General features: G+C 43.3%; 1 protein-coding gene across 2 annotated transcripts in view; it reads right to left on the bottom strand.

Annotated features, from left to right (window-relative positions):
• The window catches only part of LOC124545411 (odorant receptor coreceptor), a 348,578-nt gene that overhangs the window by 219,840 nt on the left and 106,422 nt on the right, over positions 1-22,316 (bottom strand). For both annotated transcript variants that reach the window (XM_047124328.1, XM_047124329.1), the window contains exons 2-3: positions 17,598-17,942; positions 1,279-1,524 (exon numbers count right to left, since the gene is read on the bottom strand). In XM_047124328.1, the coding sequence (XP_046980284.1) occupies positions 1,279-1,524; positions 17,598-17,942 (591 nt within the window). The remainder of the gene's footprint in view (positions 1-1,278; positions 1,525-17,597; positions 17,943-22,316) is intronic.

The following is a 22,316-nucleotide window of genomic DNA, read 5'->3' as shown; positions in this document are numbered from 1 at the left end:
TCATTGCACCTTGGTTGACTTTACCTACACATTGAGTGAATTCTTCCTTCACCTTGAAATATTCTCCATAGACATGAAATTACACAAAGTGAACGTCCAACTTCCAGAATGCTTCATGTTGACTGTGGAGGCTTCTTATCTGCCAAAAGTCCAACAGCACGTAATGTCATTCACGTGTGTTTACTACTCCTCCCTACAACTAATATACTGTGTGCCATATACTCGCAACATGCGGTCCCATCTACTATATAAAAAACTGTTTTTATTACTTACAGTTTAAGTCAGACGAAGCAGTTGCGTAATGACATAAAAGATGTAGCGGGCGATCAAAAAGTCAGTATAATTTTGAAAACTGAATAAATCACGGAATAATGTAGATAGAGAGGTACAAATTGATACACATGCTTGGAATGACATGGGGTTTTATTAGAACCAAAAAAAAAAGTCCAACAGATGGCGCTTCATCTGATCAGACTAGCAATAATTAGCATAACAAAGTAAGACAGAGCAAAGATGATGTTCTTTACAGGAAATGCTCAGTATGTCCACGATCATTCCTCAACAGTAGCTGTAGTCGAGGAATAATGTTGTGAAAGGCACAGTAAAGCATGTTCGGAGTTATGGTGAGGCATTGGCGTCTGATGTTGTCTTTCAGCATCCCTAGTGATGTCGGTCGATCACGATATACTTGCGACTTCAGGTAACCCCAAAACCAATAATCGCACGGACTAAGGTCTGGGGACCTAGGAGGCCAAGCTTGACGAAAGTGGCGGCTGAGCACACGATCATCACCAAACGACGCGCGCAAGAAATCTTTCATGCATCTAGCAATATGGAGTGGAGCACCATCCTACATAAACCTCGTGCGTTCCAGCAGGTGTTTACCAGCCAGGCTGGGGATGATGCGATTCTGTAACATATCGGCGTACCTCTCACCCGTCTCACCCGTCACGGTAGCAGTTTTGCTGTCCAGCGCCATCCGTCGGACATTTTGTGAACTTCGTTTTTTTTTTTTTTTGGTTCTAATAAATCCCCATGTCATTCCAAGCCTGTGTGTCAATTTTTACCTCTCCATCTACATTATTCCGTGGTTCATTAAGTTTTCAAATTTATACTGACTTTTTGATTACCTGTATGTTACATGTTTCCATGTATGCAGCAGCAGTATAACTGTACAATCCATGAACCAATTATTTTTTTGTGAATCTCGGAGCTTGCTTAAAACGTTGTGCTGAGTGATCTGGACAAATCTTAAGGTATGATGTTTCGCTGCAGTACCTGGTATATGAAGGCGAGCATGTATCCCATACCAGAAGAGGCGTCGAACGGGTACCAGGTGCTGATCATGAGCCTTGGGACCTCCTCGGTGATGGTCTCGTTGGCGTTGTCGGGGTCGGGCACCTCCCGCGTCGAGTCGCCCATGAAGGTGATGGAGGTCCAGGACACGACGCTGAGCGCCGTCACGGACACCACGTACATCACGAGCCGGCGCATGCGCACCACGGACAGCTGGTGGAAGCGCGCCTGCGAGCAAGTGGGCAATCCTTACAACTGCTGCTCACACTCACTCAAGCTGCGGCCACTCCGCGGCGTTTCTCTACACAGGCTCCCGGCCCCGCCAACAGCTCCCTGAAAAATAGGAAAATTCATAGCTCAACGGTTAGTGTTGAATAACAAACATGTTCAAATGTTAGGTACAGTCTGAAACTCATCCGTTGTAGCAGCAAAAGCCCGTATTCCATCACTGTGCCACTAAGGAGAAAATTCGTTGATCTAGCACTGAAAAACTATGTGATATAGATAAAAACCCCTTACTCTTCGACAACGTCTGTTTTTAAGTCAGTGTATCTAGTTTTTGCATTGTGTGCATTCAGTCGCTGCATTTACTTTCTGTCAGGTCTTCAAAATAATCATCTACAGCTGCTGTACGTCTCTTTATTAGACTTTCTTCTGTCATAGGCTTTTTTAGCTGTGGGACTATGTGTAAGACAGTATCAGGTGAATGGGGGGTATATTCCATCAATTCATACGTTAATTCTTTTAGGATTTTTCTTTATTGAAGAACATAATTAGACAGGCACAAGTATCAGTTCGGGAAAGAGGAGGATACTTCGAATTACCGACACCTGAATCATGCTGCACGGACCAGCGTCATCTGGAAGAAAGTAATCTGTTCATATGAGGCATCCTTTCAATTTTTCGAAGAAGAAAAAAGTTTTTAAAATGGTTTCGCCTAAGAACTCTTGTGTTCACGACTCTCTCCTTCCCATCTTTAAATGTGAATTACCATGTTATTGTTCCCACTGCTACTTTCCAAGGATGGATTACGGGCAAGGTCGGGCTATATCTTCTTTTAGGCAAGTTGTACGCTAAACTTCTTTCCTTTACAATTCTATTCAGTACCTCCTCATTAGTTATACGTTCCATCCAGCATTTTCTGTAGCACTACACTTTAAAACCCTTCATCGTCTTCTTATCTATATTGTTTATCGTCGACGTTTCACTTGTGTACTAGACTACGCCCCAGAAATATATATTCAGAAATGACTTCCCAGGACGTAAATATATATTTGATATTAACAAATCTCAGGTTTTCCGAAACGCTCTTCTTGTTTTTACCGCAATCAACTTCAGCCATGGTCAGCTGTTTTGCTGCTCAAATAACGAAACTTAGCAACTACCTTTAGAGTCTCATTTCGTAATTTAATTCCCTCAGAGATGCATGCCATTACACTTGCTTTACTATTGTTAGTGTTCATCTTATAATCTCTTTTTGTGTCATTGGCAAATGTCAAAGTTTTTATTTCTTATCTTTAAACTTTAAGTCCGTTTCCAATTTTTTGCTTAGTTTTAATCAAAGCTTTGTCAATGTTTTGAGTAACGGTGCGGATCGACTGGAACCCCTCAACTATTGTTCCCTTTCATGTCCTTCGAAAATTATGACTATACTCTGGTGTTTTGTACAAGCTGTCATTAACCCATTGCTCCATGTGTTTTATCGCTGCTACCTTCAGAATTTCAAAGATACCATTTAGTTAATATTGTCAAAAGCTTCCTCTAAATCTATAAATTCTAAAAGTATAGGTTTCCATTTCTTCAGTGGTTTTTTAAGTAAAGTCAGACTGACTTGAATGTTCCTAGGTTTCTTCGGAACCGAGACGAATCTTCCCTGACGCAGGTCTCGGCCAGTTTTTCCATTCTTGTGTAAATAGTTTGTGTCAGAAGTTTTCAACCGTGATTTATCAAACTAACGTTTCTATATTATTCACATCTGCCAGTGCCTGGCTTCTCTGGAACTGGAACTGTTACATTCGTCTTGATGCCTGAAAATATTTTACTTGTCTCATATATTTTTCAATAACAAACCCCTGACTTTTTTAAAGAATGGTACTCACGTGTATAAAACAATTTCAAACTTCAGATTACTTTACAAATGAGTTACTGTACTAAACAGACTGGTGTCAAAAATTGAAGCAAAAACCCAATATTTTGCAAGACAGCGTTTATTTTGCCACAAAACGGTGTAATGAGACGATAGCAAAGTAGAAATCATATAAAGAATACAGAACGTAAACAACTGCAACATGCGTAACGGTAGACAAAAATCTTCTTCGTTTTTTCCAACTTTACGGATTTACACACACACATTCCGACAACTGGCTTATGCGCTCAGTATGTGGTATGAACACCTCTGGCAGCAATACAGGTCTGCCAAACGACAGGGCATGCTGTGAATTATGTCATCAGTCTCATGTTGAGGTAACACCGCCCATTCTTCCTGTAGCCTTTGGTTCAAGTGGCTCTGAGCACTATGGGACTCAACTTCTGAGGTCATCAGCCCCCTAGAACTTAGAACTCCTTAAACCTAACTAACCTAAGGACATCACACAAATCCATGGCCGAGGCAGGATTCGAACCTGCGACCGTAGCGGTCGCGCGGTTCCAGACTGTAGCGCCTAGAACCGCTCGGCCACCCGGGCCGGCCCCTGTAGCCTTTCTCGCAAGTCTTGGAGAATGATTGTTGGATGCTGACTTGATGCAACCCCTGTCTCTAATGGATCCCAGACGTGTTCTTTGGGATTCAAATCGGGAGAGCCAGCAGGCCCTGCCATGCATACATTATCTTCCGTTTCCAAGAAGACGTCAACAACGTGTGCTCTATGAGTTCGAACATTACAGTCCAGCAATACGAAGTCTGGGCCCACAGCACCTCGCAACAACTGCACATGAAGTCCCAAAATCTTGTAACGATACCTGACAGGACTTAAATCTTGCCGATTAAACCGTGAAATTTCATGTTCGAGTGGTGGACATAACCTCTACCCACACCACTAGGGATCATCCTCGATATCTGTCCCTTTCCACAATGACTGGGTCCCGAAATCGTGTTCCACGTTCCCTGCAGATGCGAATCCGCCGAGAATCACTGCTCAGACCGAATCGGGACTCATCTGTGAAAAGAACATTGGACCACTGTTCGACGTCCAGGTGGCATGTTGACTACCCCACTCTAGACGTTCCCTCCTGTGAAGACACATCAGAGGTACACATACAGAAGGTCTCCGACAATTAAGGCTACCCTGCCGAAGCCTTCCGTACACCGTTTGTCTCGATACATCACGCCCAGTGGATGCTGCGAGGTCAGATGTCAGTTGCCGTGAGGTACTAAGGCGGCACTGTCGTGCCCTTACGCCCACATAATGGTTGTCTCTTTCTGATGTTACACGTGGTCGGTCCTGCCCTGATTTTCGGGATACAGTTTCAATCTCTATAAACTGTCACCACATCCGAAAAACAAGAGAACGACTAACGTAAAGCAATCGAGCCACATCAGTTTGCGACTGTCCTGCTTCCATTCTTCCCATGGCCTTCCACCCCAGAGAGCCTAGTACGCGTCTTCTCTGTGCCATAGTGCATCGTCTGTGATTGTGCACACAGCGACTGTGAATATAAAACTACGGGCAAACACTTTTCCGTTTTATAGGTGCCCTACGTCATCAAAAATGGTTCAAATGGCTATAAGTACTGTGGGAGTTAATATTTGAGGTCATCAGACCCCTAGACTTAGAACTACTTAAACCTACATCACACACATCCATGCCCGAGGCAGGATTCGAACCTGTGACCGCAGCAGCCGCGTGGTTCCGGACTGAAGCGCCTAGAACCGCTCGGCTACAGCAGCCACCCCGTACGTCATCGTTGGCGTGGTTGTTCGTTGACCAGAATGATATCTTCAGCGCAGAACACGACCGTTCGGACATCTGTTAACAGTTTATATGATTATATCGTGAATTAGATACAGGTCATGGAAATAGTGGTTAGTTGATTTAATTTTAGACACCAATGTGTTTGACGTTAAGTATGTAAACGAGAAAAAGTTAAGAAATGGTATTAAGTTTTGTTTAATGCTTTCTAGAAGTCGCTAAATGCTCTCCTTATCAGACACTGGATGAGACTAGAAGGCTAATTGCCCTCCTTTCGAACCAAAATCTAGTTTCTTACTCATCTCAGTGTTCGTGACTTCATCCTAAACTACGTGTTCCACAACAACACAGCTTTGCTGTTCGTTTTGTAAAAGTGCGTACTGTGTGCAAAATATGTTGCGAATAGAGTTAGTAAATAAGTAACAAATTAAAAGCTGATGTCTGATGTTGAAGTTGTATTGGACGAAAATCTGAAATGTAGAACGCGATGAACTGGTCCATTCTCATCATTTTGGGGGAGGTATCAAAGAGAAAACGTTTGGTTAAAGGTTTGAATTTATGTACAAACTTTGTTGGAAGTCGCTGATTGGTCTCATTCAACAAGTACCCAATGAATATAATCTGAATAATCTGCGGCCTTGAGTTATGTTGCTTCGAGAGATGTAGACAGTTATAATTGTAACGTTTAAGTTGTGTTAAACATTTAATAGAAGATTATAGCCCTTAATGAACATATTATGGCAGTATTTCAAATTTTTAAATTCGGTCGTTAGTTACGCGAAATATTGAAAAGCTGCTATGGTAGCAGTTAAATAGGCGACCAGCAACTGGAATTGTGCACCATGAACCAGGTTAGCCGTTTAGTGATAGAGATGTCAGATGGAATAGTGTTTAGAGTGCTGGCTCTCCCGAGAATCTCAACACATCTCAAGATTTATTGTGTAGTACAAGCGACTTTCAGTGCTCTGCCAAATTCTTCTAGCAGTATTGCATTGCTCCTCCTCTTCATTTTCTTCCTTTTACACTTCTACAAGATTGTCTTAAAGTAGTTTGCCTTGTACAGTTTTTTTAAATACACTGCCGGAAAACAAATTAGCACCCCCTTCTAGAGGTATCCAATTCACTCAAGATTTATTATCGCAAGGGTGCATACGCAGTACATGAAACGATAACATTTACAGATCAATAGCACAAGCGGGTGTTTGTTGTTGTTGTGGTCTTCAGTCCTGAGACTGGTTTGATGCAGCTCTCCATACTACTTTATCCTGTGCAAGGTTCTTCATCTCCCAGTACCTACTGCAATCTACATCCTTCTGAATCTGTTTAGTGTATTCATCTCTTGATCTCCTTCTACGATTTTTACCCTCCACGCTGACCTCCGTTACCAAATTGGTGATCCCCTGATGCCTCAGAATATGCCCTGCCAACGGATCCCTTCTTCTAGACTAGTTGTACCACAAACTCCTCTTCTCTGCAATTCTATTCAATACCTCCTTATTAGTTATGTGATCTACCCATCTAATCTTCAGCATTCTTCTGTAGCACCACATTTCGAAAGCTTCTATTCTCTTCTTGTCCAAACTATTTATCGTCCATGTTTCACTCCCATACATGGCTACACTCCATACGAATACTTTCAGAAACGACTTCCTGACACTTAAATCTATACTCGATGTTAACAAATTTCCCTTCTTCAGAAACGCTTTCCTTACCATTGCCAGTCCACATTTTATATCCTCTCTACTTCGACCATCATCAGTTATTTTGCTCCCCAAATAGCAATACTCATTTACTACTTGAAGCGTCTCATTTCCTAACCTAATTCCCGCAGCATCACCCGATTTAATTAGACTACATCCCATTATTTTGCTTTTGTTGTTGTTCATCTTATATCCTCCTTTCAAGACACTGTCCATTCCGTTCAGCTGCTCTTCCAGGTCCTTTGCCGGCCTGCGTGGCCGAGACGTTCTAGGCGCTACAGTCTGGAACCCCGCGTCCGCTACGGTCGCATGTTCGAATCCTGCCTCGTGCATGGATGTGTGTGATGTCCTTAGGTTGGTTAGGTTTAAGTAGTTCTACGTTCTAGGGGACTGATGAACTCAGAAGTTAAGTCCCATAGTGCTCAGAGCCATTTGAACCAGGTCCTTTGCTGTCTCCGACAGAATTACAATGTCATCGGCGAATCTCCAAGTTTTTATTTCTTCTGCACGGATTTTAATTCCTACTCCAAATTTTGTTTTGTTTCCTTTACTGCTTGCTCAATATACAGATTGAATAACATCGGGGAGGGGCTACAACCCTGCCTCACTCCCTTCCCAACCACTGCTTCCATTTAATGTCCCTCGACTCTTATAACTGTCATCTGGTTTCTGTAAAAATTATAAACAGCTTTTCCCTCCCTGTATTTGACCCCTGCCACCTTCAGAATTTTAAAAAAGAGAGCTTTCCAGTCAGCATTGTCAAAAGCTTTCTCTAAGTCTACAAATGCTAGAAACGTAAGTTTGCCTTTTCTTAATCTATTTCCTAAGATAAGTCGTAGGGTCAGTATGAGAGTGTGAGCTTGCTAAAATACCCATATTAGTATATTAGTACGTGGTGTAATCCCCACGGGCGGGAATACAGGTGCTGACTCGAGTATCCAGTCCATCGTACATATGGCGAATATTATCCTGGGATACGCTGTGGCGCACCTGCTCGACCTGTTCACGTAGTTCTGTGAAAGCTGGTTGACTGGTCGTGCGAGTCACTTCTCGTTCCATCACATCCCACACGTGCTCAATTGGGGCATGTCCGAACACCATGCTGACCAGGGAAGTTTCTGCACGTCTCACAGAACAGGATGAGTTTCACGATCAATGTGTGCGTGAGCATTATCGTGAGGGATTAGTAGGTCACGTTTCTGACGCAAGAACAGGAAAAGAACGGGTGTAACAACAATCTGCACGTACCGAGCGTTGGCTAGCCTCCCTGTAGAAACACCAACGGTGAACGAGAGTTGTAGCTTATCACACCCAGACAATAAGGCTTTGCGTGGGGCAATGTGCCTTGGAATTATCTGCTCTACAAGACAAAGCTTAACACGTCTCTATGGTAAGAGCAAATGACCATCACTTGCCTACAGGCAGAATGTGCTTTCGTCGCTGAAGACCACGATGCGCCATTTCATCTTCCAAGTGATCCTCTCATGGCACCAGTTTAGCCATGCACATCGATGCTCTGGCGTGAGTGGAAGACGGCCTATGAGTGTGCGTGCCCAGATTCCCACTGCTAGTACACGATTCATAACAGTTCGTGTTGACCCGTCTGGGCTCACAGTCCCTTTTATCTATGCTGTCGTATCTGTACGGTCTGCCACTGCTGCCCTTACAATACGAAGATCCTGGGGAGCATCTGTGCTGCATGGACGTCCAGAACCACGACTGTTGGTGTAAAAGAATGTTCGCGTGACCACTGATACAAGCATCGTCGCACAGCTGACGCAGCGCGTCCAACTTGTTTGGCTGTTCTCCGAAAGGACCGTCACACCACTCGCAAGGCCACAATTTGACTGCTTTCAAACTCGGTCGGTTGACTGCAGGAAGTAAGGTTGAGTCTCCGTAGCACGGTTGTCTGCTTGCTTCACACGTTTACCCACACTGAGCGTTCTGGATATGAACAATCCCTATTGAAAGGAAAACATAGATGGCGCTCAGGTAGCTATGCCATTACGCAGAGACAATTATGAAAACATCTACTATCCTCTATGTGGCATAAGCTGTCATCGAAGCGAAACCGACACCGTCTTTCCAGGTGCACAATTGTTTTTCCAGCTGTGTATTTATTCCATTTAATCCTTCTGTCGTTCATTAACACTAGCTTGTCACCATAGCCCTCATTGCTTAATACAGCTGTTTCTCTTTTCTTCTAAGGTCCTTCCAATTTTCCTGTTGATGCTACCCATCTTTTCCACAGACATACTACTTTTACAGTATTGTATCCTCTAGCCACTTCTGCTTTATCGTTTCGCATAATCTGTTAGTCTCATTGTTTAGATGTCTGTATTCCCTTTTGTTTTCACATGCTGTACTTGCATATTTTCTCCATTCATCTATTAAATTCAATATCTCGTGTATTATCCAAGTATTTCTCTTGTGACTAACCTTTTTATCTATTTGATACTTTGTTATTTCGTCTGTCAAATCTATTCATCCGTCTTCTGTTGGGTCCCTGCTCCTATTTCAGGTAACAGTTGCCTGATACTCCCGTTGAAACTTCTGACAATCTCTAGTTCTTTCAATCTTTCAATTTTTCAATGTCCGCCTCTGATAACTGAGTGGTCAGCACGACGGAATATCATACCTAACGGCCCGGGTTTGATCCCCGGCTGGGTCGGAGATTTTCTCCGCTCAGCGACCGGGTGTTGTGTTGTCCTTATCATCATCCTTTCATCCCCATCGACACGCAAGTCGCCGAAGCTCCGTCAACTAGAAAGACTTGCACCAGGAGAACGGTCTACCCGACGGGAGGCCGTAGCCACTCGGCATTTCCATTTCAATTTTTCAATTCTCGTCCTTTAAATTTCCTAACTTCCTGCAATTCAGTTTTAATCGGCAGTTCATAACAAATAATTTATGGTCAGAGTACGTCTACACGCCTGAAAATGTTTTGAAATTTAAAATCTGTTTTCAGTCTTTTTTCCCGGTGTGTGTCCTGGTGTCTTTCGCGTATGCAACCTTCTTTCATAATTATTATAGTAAGTGTTAGCAATTATTAACTGTTGCTCTGTGTAAAATGCGGCCAGGCTTCTCCTTATTTATTCCTTTTTTCCATTTCGTGTTCTTTTTTCATTATTCCTCTTTTCTTACTATCGAATTCTGTGCCCCTATTTTTATAACATTTTTCGCCACTTAAATATATGAATAATTTGTTTTATTTTGTCATAAATTTTGATGTATATATGCAGACTGAAGCGACGCAGGAAAACTTCTAACAAGGCTGGGATTCGTAATCGGGTCATCATAAATTCTTAGTCTTTTCTTCATCTAGCAACTGGTGGACACAGAAAATTGTGCTAGTGTAGTGGATGTTGGATTTGTATCTATCTAGGCTACGTTGTTCATAATAGATTGCTTGCAGTCCTATGTCATTACTCATTTTAGACCTACTCCAGTTTCATTTTGTGTTGCTCACCCTGTACTGACCTGACCAGAAGTCCTGTTCTTCTTGTCACTGCGTCACCAAATCGCACTGTATTTACCCGTAAATTCAATCTAGCCACTTCTTTGTTGAAATTCTCTAACCCATCTACCGAGTTGCACTATTTAACATATCTCGTTCCAACACGTAGAATGCCAGTTACCCTTTCCCGGTTGACAACATACTTCTAAGTATTTCCCTCCCGGAACGCAATGTTCTGAATTTATCAACGACTGGGGGTTGATTCTAGAGGAGAGAATTCGGTGTCATGATATCGTATGAATAATTTATGAATTGGACGAATCTATTCAGCAGGAATATAGTTTGGGATAGTACAAATTTTTTATCTGTGTTAATAATTTTTAGTGAAAGCAGGTGGATTATACCTTTTAAAACCGCAAAGCTTTGCGGTGATACATAATTCAGTTGTTTATGGGGCAAGCCTAAGGAGGGGAAAATATTATTTATTTCAAAAAATATCAGTAAAAGTAAATATCCACACCATCATAGAACTGGAAAACAGATACTGTCCACAGATAGTACGAACTGACATCTCTACAAGCAATTCTGCAGGTGAACGTATATTTACGGTAACGTAAAGATTTGCGTATAAACTCTCATTACCAGTTGGATTATTAAGAGGAGAGAGTATACTAAAAGCGACAGCTTCTTTTAGGAATGTTGCACTTTACTTCTACAAAACTGCTTTTCGTGCTTAGAGACGCCTTATTATAACAGTGATCATCATTTGACGTCGAAAGATATTGGTTATGTCAAAGATTATGAGGCTTATCAAATAATGAGCCTTCAGATAACACAGAGAAATTCAGTAACTCCACAGTAGAAAATAAAAAGGAAACTACACAAATTATTCGGAAGTGTTGCCCTGAGCATCAGTTAGGGACTCAACTATATAAATAAAAATCGTCTTCTGTCCCCATTATACTTCATGGACTACAACGGTGTGAAAATCCTAGTTTCTTCCATATATTTCGGGACGCCTATAACAAACGAAGCGTTGAAATACGAGTGGCACAAGAATTAATTTTATCTGATAATAGTTTTCAATTGATAAAATCTGCAATCCAATTTCTCTTGTAGCAAAGCCAGGGAACCACGAAACGCCTAATATCACGCCAAGCGGCAACCCGATATGCCTCCGAGTATTCGTGTGTCACAGCCTCCTAAACAATAACGGCGCACTCTGCTATATACCTGACGCAGAACGTTAATACCTGTATGAATACGTAAAATTTTCGTCTTCTGCAAAGTTCAAAGATGATGCAAAACAAGTGTTCCTTAGCACCCTCTTGAGCTTATTGACACAAGGAAAGCAGACCTGATGGGGAACAACTCACTTACTAACCACACAACGTAAGGTCTGCTACTACCACTACTACTACTACTACTACTACTACTAGTACTCCTACCAGCTTGTTAAATTTGGCAATGAAATCGTTCAAATACTTTTGGGAAATCAGTTCCTACAGAGCTTCAAACCTCTTGAGCACTTAATCTTCTGTTTCTGATTAATCTCATGCACGAATCCTATGCCAACTGATCAAGTTTTTTTTTTTTTTTGCTCGAATAGTCCACGGGTGTACTGTCAGTCCATAGTGTCGAACGGGCACAATATTTCGGCGATCAGACATGTCGCCATCGTCAGGTGCGCTGACGAACTGAGCTCCTGAGGGCGGGTGGTCGTCTTTAATCCCCTCATCCTGTTAGGCGTTCTCCCCGTGATCCGCGCCCCCGGGCGCGCATCGGCGGTCGGTGAGACGCTGGTGTCGGCGTCTGTGGTGGCGTCGGTGTAATTGCCTCATCCGCCCTGGTCGCCCGTTCGTTTTCTTTGCTGAGCGTCTTTTTAATTCGACTCAGTGCTGGTTCCCATGCCTTGCTGTGGTTATAACCGCAATCTCAGTTGATGAGTCCGTCCCTGGTACGAATTTCGATAGCCTCTCTAAAGACACTGTCCCAGTATTTAGATGTCTGTGTCAAGACCCTGGTATGTTGGTAGTCCATTTCGTGATTTTCGGACAAACAGTGCTCTGTGACCGCCGACTTGTTGATGTACCTAAGTCGAGTGTGCTACCGATGTTCTCGGCAACGATCTTCGATGGTGCGCACTCTCTGTCCAATGTAAGTCTTTCCACATTGACACTGAATCTGGTATATGCTGGCCTTCAGCAAACCGAGATCTTCTTTGACACCTCCCAATAGTGCTTTTGTTTTATTGGGTGGGCAAAAGACAGTTCCTACTAGGTATTTCCTCAATATGCGTCCTATTTTCCCCGATAGTGCGCCAGTATACGGTATATAGGCGGTGGCTATCTCTTCCTCCGTGACATCTTCCGTCTCCACAAGCTGTACTTTAGAGGTGGGGCAGAGAGCGCACCTGATCAGGCATTCCGAGTACACGTTTTTCCGGAATACAGTTTTGAGGTGTTCCAGTTCTTGGGGCAGACTCTCTGCGTCATAGATGGTGCGCGCCACGTGCACCAGTGTTTTAGGCACCTCATTCCTCTGCTAAGGGTGGTGGCAGCTATCCGCATGCAAATACAGATCGGTGTGTGTTTTCTTCCTGTATACACCGTGGCCCAAGGACCATCCGCTCTTCTTTTGATCATGACGACCAGGAATGGTAATCTTCCTTCTGCTTAGGTCTCCATAGTGGTCCAGGGTGCCATTCGCTCTTCTTTTGGCCATGACGTACAAGAATGGTAATCTTCCTTCTGCTTCGGTCTCCATTCATTCAACTTACTGTGAAGATGAAGCAGGATATTTATGTCAAGATTGCCGGTTACCAGTTGATGCACTTTCACCTACATCTTCATGATGATTATGCTGTGATGATTCCCACCTTCCAAGATCGCAACAGCCGTGTATTAACAGGGCAGCATGCATCCGGTCCTGCTTTAACGAACACTCAGGTGTGTTACCAAAGCACGACTGATGCGCGAAGTTCAATTAAAAATATCTGGGACTATTTCTAAGAGCTTTTGCAACGCAATAATCGCCATCCAGGTAACTTGGTATCTCTAAAATCTCTAATGACCAAAAAATGGCTTCAGATAGATGTGGCATACTCGAACAAATCAATGGACTCTCTTCCTCTGCAAACTGAGGCCAAACGGAGAGGGTGAAATGCAGTAGTTTACAAGAAAACCGCCTTTCGGCTGCAACTCGTTAATTTTAATTTTATTTATTCACATTGACATGTTTCGCCATTTTAACAGGGCATCTTCCCTCGGTGTCCTGGAATATTACATGATTTTTCTCGTTCTCACACAATGGTTATATTTAAATCGTTCATGGATGTTTTTTGTAATAAAATGGAAAGTTACTCACACACACACACACACACACACACACACACACACACACACACACAGTCACACAAATTTTCTATACGTTCGGCACTACGTTTTCCTGTTACGGGAATTTGCATCACTGATCAACAGTTTTGAAATTTCAGCTCGCCGAGAGATTTCTGTTTCTGGAGTTGCGTCCATGTAGTTTTGGTGCTGACAGTGTTCGCGACTGCACCATTCGGCTCTGCAGTGGATTTTTGCAGCTGACGTCCTCTTACTTTTTGTCGCGACCCTCCACAATGACCGTCTGTCACTATCAGTCAACGCACACTTTAATCCGGGTTCTGACATAGCGGAAGATGTTTATACTATTTCTCTGTAATAGGTATATAACATGTATACTGTGTGTCTTGAAACACCAGATACTTCGGCTTCCTGGAAGCAACAGCAATACGAGCACCAAGGATATGTTTATGTTCGAATTCACTTCGCTGCTACACGATGCTCTCATAACTATGCAGAACGATGTTGTGACCACGACTGACACTTGCAACGTATTCAGGACAATGCACTGCCACCCTTTTCTGGTCATATCCAACAGTGTAACCCGCACGCTTGGCCAGCACTCATTTATGTTCAGGCGTTCATTTCTCCAGGTATTTCCATATTTCTGTCCATTCCCTGAACAAACAAAAACATGTGAAAGCAAAAACTAGGAAAGCCGGCTACACTTACAAAAGAAATGGTACTGTAGACACAGAAAACGGCTGTTAAAGAGTTGTGTTACGAAATCACAGTAACGCTACAAAAAATTGGTTGCTTTAAACCGGTTTGCCACGTGATGACAGTCTGCTTGGTTTTCAAATAATTAAACGTGCACCTTTAAGTGCATTTCCATTTTATTGCAAAAGACTTCCATGAGCTCTTTTAAAAGCTATAACCAATATGCAACAACGAAAACCTCATGCAATATTCCAGCCACTCACTGAAGTTGCCTGGCAAGAAAGCGAAACGCGCGTAGGTGTATAAATAAAACAAAAAAATTAATGTGCAGCATGCAAAAGGCGTTTTTCTTATAAACTACTGCAGTTTCTAGGCAGCTGCTGCAGAGTTGATGCAGCAAGAATCTTTTTCATTATGAATAAATCTGCTCCATTTGTATTTGACAGATTCTTTGTTTGGATAAAGTCGTACGCCCTCGGTGTTAGTTCTGGAGGCTGACACTCTATTACATATGTACGAGGGTAATCCCAAAAGTAAGGTCTCCTGTTTTTTTTATAAGTACATAGACCTGTTTATTTCTACAATGGTTTACATCAGTTTACAGCTTGAACATTTAGCTATTTTTCGACATAATCACCATTTCTGTCGATGCATTTTTGTAGACGCTGTGGCAGTTTTTGTACGCCCATGTCATATCAGCTCGCCGCCATGCTGTTCAGAAAGTTATGAACCTCTTCTTTCACCTCGTCGTAGGAGCTGAATCGCTTTCCGGCCAAATGTTCTTTTAACCTGGAGAACAGATGATAGTCACTGGGCGGCAAGTCAGGGCTATAGGGTGGGTGGATGATTATGTTCCACTGAAACTGTTGCAGGAGAGCAACGGTTTGCCGAGCGATGTGTGGGCGAGCGTTGTCATGGAGAATGTGCTACACCCTTGCTCAACAGTCCTCTTCTCCGGTTCTGAATTGCCCGTTTGAGTCTTTTCAGAGTCTCACAGTACCTGTCAGCGTTAATTGTGGTCCCAGTGGGCATACAGTCGATCAACAATACCCCTTTCCGATCCCAAAAAACGGTTGTCATGACTTTACCGGCAGACTGTGTTTGTTTGAATTTCCGCGGCTTTGGCGAAGAAGGATACCGCCACTGCCATGATTGTTGCTTGGTCTCAAAGTTGTCCTGTCCGGCTGCAAGGCGGTGAAGAAATGCGCGAGAAGCATCAACTCGTTGCCTCATGTCGTCCTCAGTCAGCATGCATGGCACCCATCTTGCGCACACCTTCCGGTAGTTCAATGTTTCCGTTAAAATTCTGTGAGCGGTGCTTCGGGAAACCTGAGGAACAAACGTGCAGAGATCATCCAGGATAATCCGCCGATCTTCACGCATGCTTTGCTCGACCTTCAACATTGTCTCCTCAGAAATTGACGGTCTCCCGATCCTTTGTTCGTCGTGAATTTCGGTTGGACCAGCTGCAAACTCTCTACACGACTTACGAACATTTTTGACATCCTTGCACGACTCACCATACACTTACGTCAATTGGCGATGGATTTCAATCGGCGCAGTGACCCTTGCGCTAAAAACCGAATATCTGCGCGCAATTCGCGCTTGGCGGTAACATCCAACGGGAGCTCCATTCTCAACGGCTGCCAAGCCAAGACTGAGCGCCTCAGCGCGGCGTACGCATGTTTACACACAGCGCGTGAAGCAATCTTCATAACAGTGTGACCAACTGCCACACAGTGTTCTGTACTTATAAAAAAAAATAGGAGACCTTACTTTTGGGATTACCGTCGTATATTGAGACGGCTCGAGGCGGCTCGCGATGCAGTCTGCTCACCAGTCTTACTGGGCGTTAACGACTTGCGGTGGGCTGGGGGCTTACAAGGTAACCATCTTTTGAGGTTCACAAACTGATATTCTACGGCATTTATGCCTTAATTTTACTGTCTTCAGCTTATGCTACATGTCGGGCCGTTCGCACTTGGATCGTAGGTTACGTTAGTCTGGCACTGAGTGTTCATTTGTTGATTCATTCCTGTTTTTTTCGTATAGGGTCTGTTTACCTAATGTGCTACTGTTTGAGTAAAAGGATCTTTCCATGCCTCACCCGCAAGGGATTTCTCTTTCTAGTCAATAATTTTCTGGTTTGTTTTACGTGACTGGTACGATTTTCTTGAACGCAATCAAGGTATGCTTGATGTTCATTTGTGTGGACACTTTTCATTCAGTTAATTTTGTGCAGTGAGGTTTCCTTTGTTTATTTCTAGCACTGAAGATGGGATTTACATCCCGAAACCCACGTCGCGTGTACTATTTCATCCAAATTTGTCAAGTACAACTGGACCAGATTTATTCAGCGCGGAATGAAAGCAACAGCTGTGGTAGTCCCACAAAGAGTACATTATACTATACAAGAAATTTGTTGTTAAGATGGTGTCACGCAGTATTTCTTTGATGGCTCCAGTGGAAAACTAACTTTTTCCTGGTGTACAAGTACTTAATACAGGGTGCCCCAAAAAGAATGATCCAATTTTAACTTGTAATAATGAGACAAATGTCACTAGGTAATTGAAACAGCGCTAGATGTAATCGGCATGGCCTAGAGTTCCAGAAAAAATTCGAAATGCCGTCCGCGCAACAAAAGGCGTATTGTGTTATTGAATTTAGTCGTACTCAGTCAGTGATCGTAGTTCAGCCGGCGTTTCATATTGGATTTCGTGCTAAACCACCATCAGCAAAGACATTCGACGGTGGCATAAACAATTAGAAGAAATAGGATGCCTCTGTAAAGGCAAAGGTCCGGGCGGCCAATTTGGGATGAATTCGGCTATCGGCTAGATGTCGTCCGTGCAGCCAGTGGAGGACATATTGAATATCTATGGTGAATTTTTATGAACTGCTGTCTTTTCTGAGTAATTTAGTACGCAATTTGTTGGTGTTAAGGCCTTCATCCTAACAAATAATTCTATTTAAAATCGGGTCATTCTTTTTGGGACACCCTGTGTATCAATCCCTCTCACAAGGCATGTGTCTCCATCAGATGATGAATTAGCTGTGGACAACACCAACAAAAAAGGGCTTAAGTAATAGACTCATTCGACAGATGAGAAGCTAGGTCGAGCTAAGATTTTCATTTTGATTCGTCAAAGAAGCGTTACGAGCAGCCGATCAAGTGACCTCCTACCTGTGACTCTGCAAACAGCGGGTGGTTGTTGGACTGGTTCCATGTGGCGAGCGTGCGGTAGAAGGCCTTGGAGCGCACCGCGAAGTAGGCGAACTTGGTGATGGGGTGCAGGAAGAAGAGCACCGTGATGGTGTTGGCCGCCAGCTCGTTGACGTCGCCGGACCGCTGGATGAGGTTGACGGCCATGAGCGCGAACTGCGTCACGACCAGGACGGACACGACCGAGCTGTAGATGGCGCGCAGGGCCGTGAGGCCGCCGCTGTACTCGAGCATCCAGTGGCCCGAGTACTGCACCATGCGGATCAGCGGCCACAGGTCCGCCACCAGCCCGTGCGGCTTCTGCATCTGCACGCACCAAACACGACCACTCACACGTGATATTACGTCTGATGCTAGGGCACGTAAAAAAGTAATTAGGTTACCGTATGAACGCTGAAATGGCAGATATTCAGACAAATGATAAGTGACTAGAGAATCTACTAACACTTTTGAGCCGGCCGGAGTGGCCGAGCGGTTCTAGGCGCTACAGTCTGGAACCGCGCGACTGCTACGGTCGCAAGTTCGAATCCTGCCTCGAGCATGGATGTGTGTGATGTCCTTAGGTTAGTTAGGTTTAAGTAGTTCTAGGTTCTAGGGGACTGATGACCTCAGAAGTTAAGTCCCATAGTGCTCAGAGCCATTTGAACCATTTTTGAACACTTTTCAACAGTGGAGAGATAATAGGACCAGATCACAGACACTATTTGATTAAAGGTAACCAGATACTAATTGGTGGGCATTAGTATGAGTGGTGTCCACCCTTCGCCTTTGTGACAAACTGTTGCGGATACTTTCGCTGAAGTGACTGGATATCTGTGGACCAATGGCAGCCTGTTCTTTCTCAAGAGCTGACAGCAGAGAAGGTAGCGATATCGTAAACTGCAGTGTGGAGCGAAGACGACGTTCTAACGCATCCCAAAGGTGTTCCATTGAGTTCAGGTTTGGAATCTGGCCCGAACTGTTAGTATCAACAAACCCTGGTTTCACCAATCCTACTTTATGACAGGGTGCAATTTAATGATGATACACTCAATGCCTATTAACTGTTTCTTTACTGTACTCTGTACAAATGCTGTAAAACATGTTTATGTCCTTCCAGCCCTAACCACGAGAAACACCCAATACAGAAATAGTACCTCCTCTGTCCTCCACTATTGGCACTACCTATGAAGATAGCTAACGTTCTCAGACATTCGCCAAGCACAAACCCTTGTATCGGACTGCTGCAGTGTATTGCATGATTCATCATTCCATATCATGAGGCGTAGCGCCATATAACGGTCCTGCCTTGGAGGCGGTTAAGTGGAAGATGTGTCTCAGAGCTGGATAGTGACGGATGGTGACGCGAGACTGGACGCGCACGTAGTTTATGTATCAGCCGATAGAGGACAATATTGGATAGAGGGACTGTGATTTTAGTTTCGATTGTGCCCACTTGAGTGCAGTAAAGTAATAGAATGTTTTTCATAAACTGTTCTAGTATATTCATAAAGTGTTTTTGTGTCTTTTTGCGAATGTAAAATGTTATAAATGTGTTTTAGCAGTATGAATGATGCGTGAGTGTGGTTTAAGGTAATTATGAAGATAGTTGTTTAACGAGTTATGTAGTAGGATTTAGTGTGGGAATATTTCGAAGAAGTATGGATATGGACAAAGGGGATTTTTGTAGAACAGATTTGTAAAGTAAGTTGATGGTAAAGGGAAAGTTAATTCAGGTATAACTAACAATAGTAAATAACTTTATGCATAAGCAAAACTTCAGCATATTAGATAATTACGTCGGTAAAAAGTGCAGTCGTTAGGTTTACTGTTTTGCGATTGGTTATTGATGAAAAGCGCGGACTGACGCGGGAGAATGTTGTTTTGCTATTGGCTGTTGAGTAAACTGACCAATGGTAAAGCAATATTCTTCGCGCGCCTTTCTCTGCTGGTAGAGAAAGAGTATTCAACAGAAGAGTGGGAGCCTATCCATGAAACAGTTCGGACGTGTGTAGTAGTAGTTCCGATGGAAGCGATAAGTTGCCCGATCTAGCAGTGTTTCATACATCAAAAGTGTGATGAAGTGACGGCATAATTATTCCGATTGGCGTGTAGAAATTTCGGAATTTTTAAGTGAATTTTGTGACGATAAAAGACCTATATTCCGCGTGGCGTATTGAGCAGGTCGGTGGATAAAAACTGTGATGCATTAGGTACCGACAGACTTAATATTTGGCGAGCATTCTCAATCAAAAAATCAGTATCTTTGTAGCTATTACGTTTTCGGGAAATGCAACACCATAAACTTGCTAACGTGAATGAAAGAGATTGTGAGTGACTGTGTTAAGACTAGCACGGGCTTGGCAGTGATACTTGTTCACCTAAGTTTCAGAATATATTAATTGAGGACAAAATTTCCAGCCTTTCATTTCGTGTGAAAACTTTCTCCCGAAAAGTAGATTAGTGACTTTAATTGCAGCCTGGTTCACGTCGAAGTACAGTAGGTTTCGCTCGGCTTCCCTACTGATGTTCACAGGTAGTTGCAGGTTCGTCGTAAAGGGACGGTAAGAACCGCGCCGCCGCAATGACTCATGCTCTTGTGGCGTTACTCTTTCCACCACATTGAGCATCGCTCAGCATTGACTGGAGGAGTATGTGGTTTATCCTGATTTCTTGCGAATTTTTAGAACCACACTTTGTAGTGCTCAACGATTCCTGCAGTCAGTACGGAAGGTCTGCCTGGTCTCGATTTAGTAGTGGTTGCTCCTTTACGTTTCCTCATCACAGTCACACCACAAGTCGACTGGGCCAGCTTTTAAGGGCTGAAATCTCCCTGGTGGATTTGTTGCTTAGGTGATATCCAATGAATAGTCCACCTTTCTGAGCTACCCAAACTGGTGCTGCTGTTTCCCTACTGAGAACACAATACTCCTCCCCTCATTTTATACTGTAAGATCCGCGTGTCGTGACATCTGGTGGTCAATTTCGTAATACAGAGGGCGTGTTCGGACACTTTTGTCCAAATGTGAGACTTCGCGGAGATTATGCGAAAGAACTAGCGGTTGTTTACCATATGTCGCTGGGGCAACGAAGGGTACCGTTTTCGAGAAGTATCGTTGTTCTGACGCTCGTAACTATAGGTCTGTATTGCTGACGCTAATGTGGTGTAGAATCATGGAATAAGTGTTAGGTGCATGCAATGTGACGGTACTACAGATCGGAAATATCAGCTATCACAAGTAAACTATCAATCAATACAGATCCTGCAAACAGAGATCTTGCGAAACTCGTTCCGCTCTATTCGTTCTTGAGATCCAGAGCACCATAGATAAATGATCTTAGGTTGATGCCCTCTTGTTCACTTCCGGAAGGCATTCATTACTGTTCCGTATTGATGATTATTAAACAAAATACGATCTCACCGAGTATTGGACCAGATTTGTGATTGGATAGATTGTTAACGGAACAAGATCGAAAGATATATAAGGCTGTTACTGTTTACACTTTATATTAATGACTTAACGCGTACCTTCGGAGACTGTTGGAGGCTATTCGTGGACACTGTTGGTGTTGCAATGCCAGAGACAGTAGCGAAGCGTATGAAGACCTGCAGAGGATCAACGATTCGTGGAGGGACTGGAAATATGCCATGGACGTAAATAAATGTTACGACTGCTCATGAACAGGCGAAAATGTTCACTTCTGTTCGATGACACTATTGGAAACAAATCACTGGAAACAGTAACTACAGAAAAATTCTTAGAAGTTGCCATCCTCAGCGTCCTAAAGTGAAACGATAATATAAAAGAAGTAGCAGGAAATTCAGATGTCAAGCTGTGATGATTTGGAGAATATTGAGGTAACGTAATTCATACACGAAAGAAATAGCTAACCATATTAAAAAACCACCGTTTATAGAGTGTAATTTTTCAGCCTATATCCCTTACGAAGTCCGCCCCGATAGCTGAATGATCAGCGCGGCGGTCTGTCACGCCAAGATTCGATTCCCGGCTAGGTCGGAGATTTTCTTCGCTCAGGGACTGGGTGTTGTGTTGTCCTCATTATCATTTCATCATTATCATCAGTGGAAGGCAACGGGAAAATACCACTGGAATCACTTCCCTAGACGCTCATGCGGTGGACCTCTCTGACGTGTATTCCCCCATGACAAGACCTGCCGTAAGGCAGAACACAAAGTTTTAGTTTCCCTTACAAAGAAGGATAAACGGAAGAAATAGAGGAGATCCAACGAAGAGTGGCACGTTTCGTCACATGACCGTTTCCTCTGCGCGCATGCATTACTGAGGCGCTAAACTAACTCCAGTGGCAGATAGGCGTTGTGTGTCACGGAGAGACTGAAATTACGAGAGCGTTTAAAGAATGGAAGTATGAAACGTTCTACGTACCAAAACTGACATGGGTCAGGAGAATCCAGAAACGATGTATGTCTCTTTGTATATAACTTTCACGCATCCAAAAGACTGAGAAGATATTCTGATACCACAGAATTATTCTAGTCACTTAGTCATTGAAAAAATTATGAAATTTAGAAAATAAATAATTTATTAAGAAATGTTTAGGTGCCAATAAGTAGGTTTTTGTTTGAAGTGTCATTAATACTAAGGCAGTACGTCCTCCTTGTGGTAATACAAGTACATACACAGCAGTAATATTTTAACTGGTAGGCAGTACGTCATCTTT

The sequence above is a fragment of the Schistocerca americana genome, chromosome 8 (assembly GCF_021461395.2).
Source record: "Schistocerca americana isolate TAMUIC-IGC-003095 chromosome 8, iqSchAmer2.1, whole genome shotgun sequence".
Taxonomy (NCBI): Eukaryota; Metazoa; Arthropoda; class Insecta; order Orthoptera; family Acrididae; genus Schistocerca; species Schistocerca americana.
The sequence above is the reverse complement of the archived record's forward strand: the minus strand, read 5'-3'. Positions and strand labels throughout refer to the sequence as shown.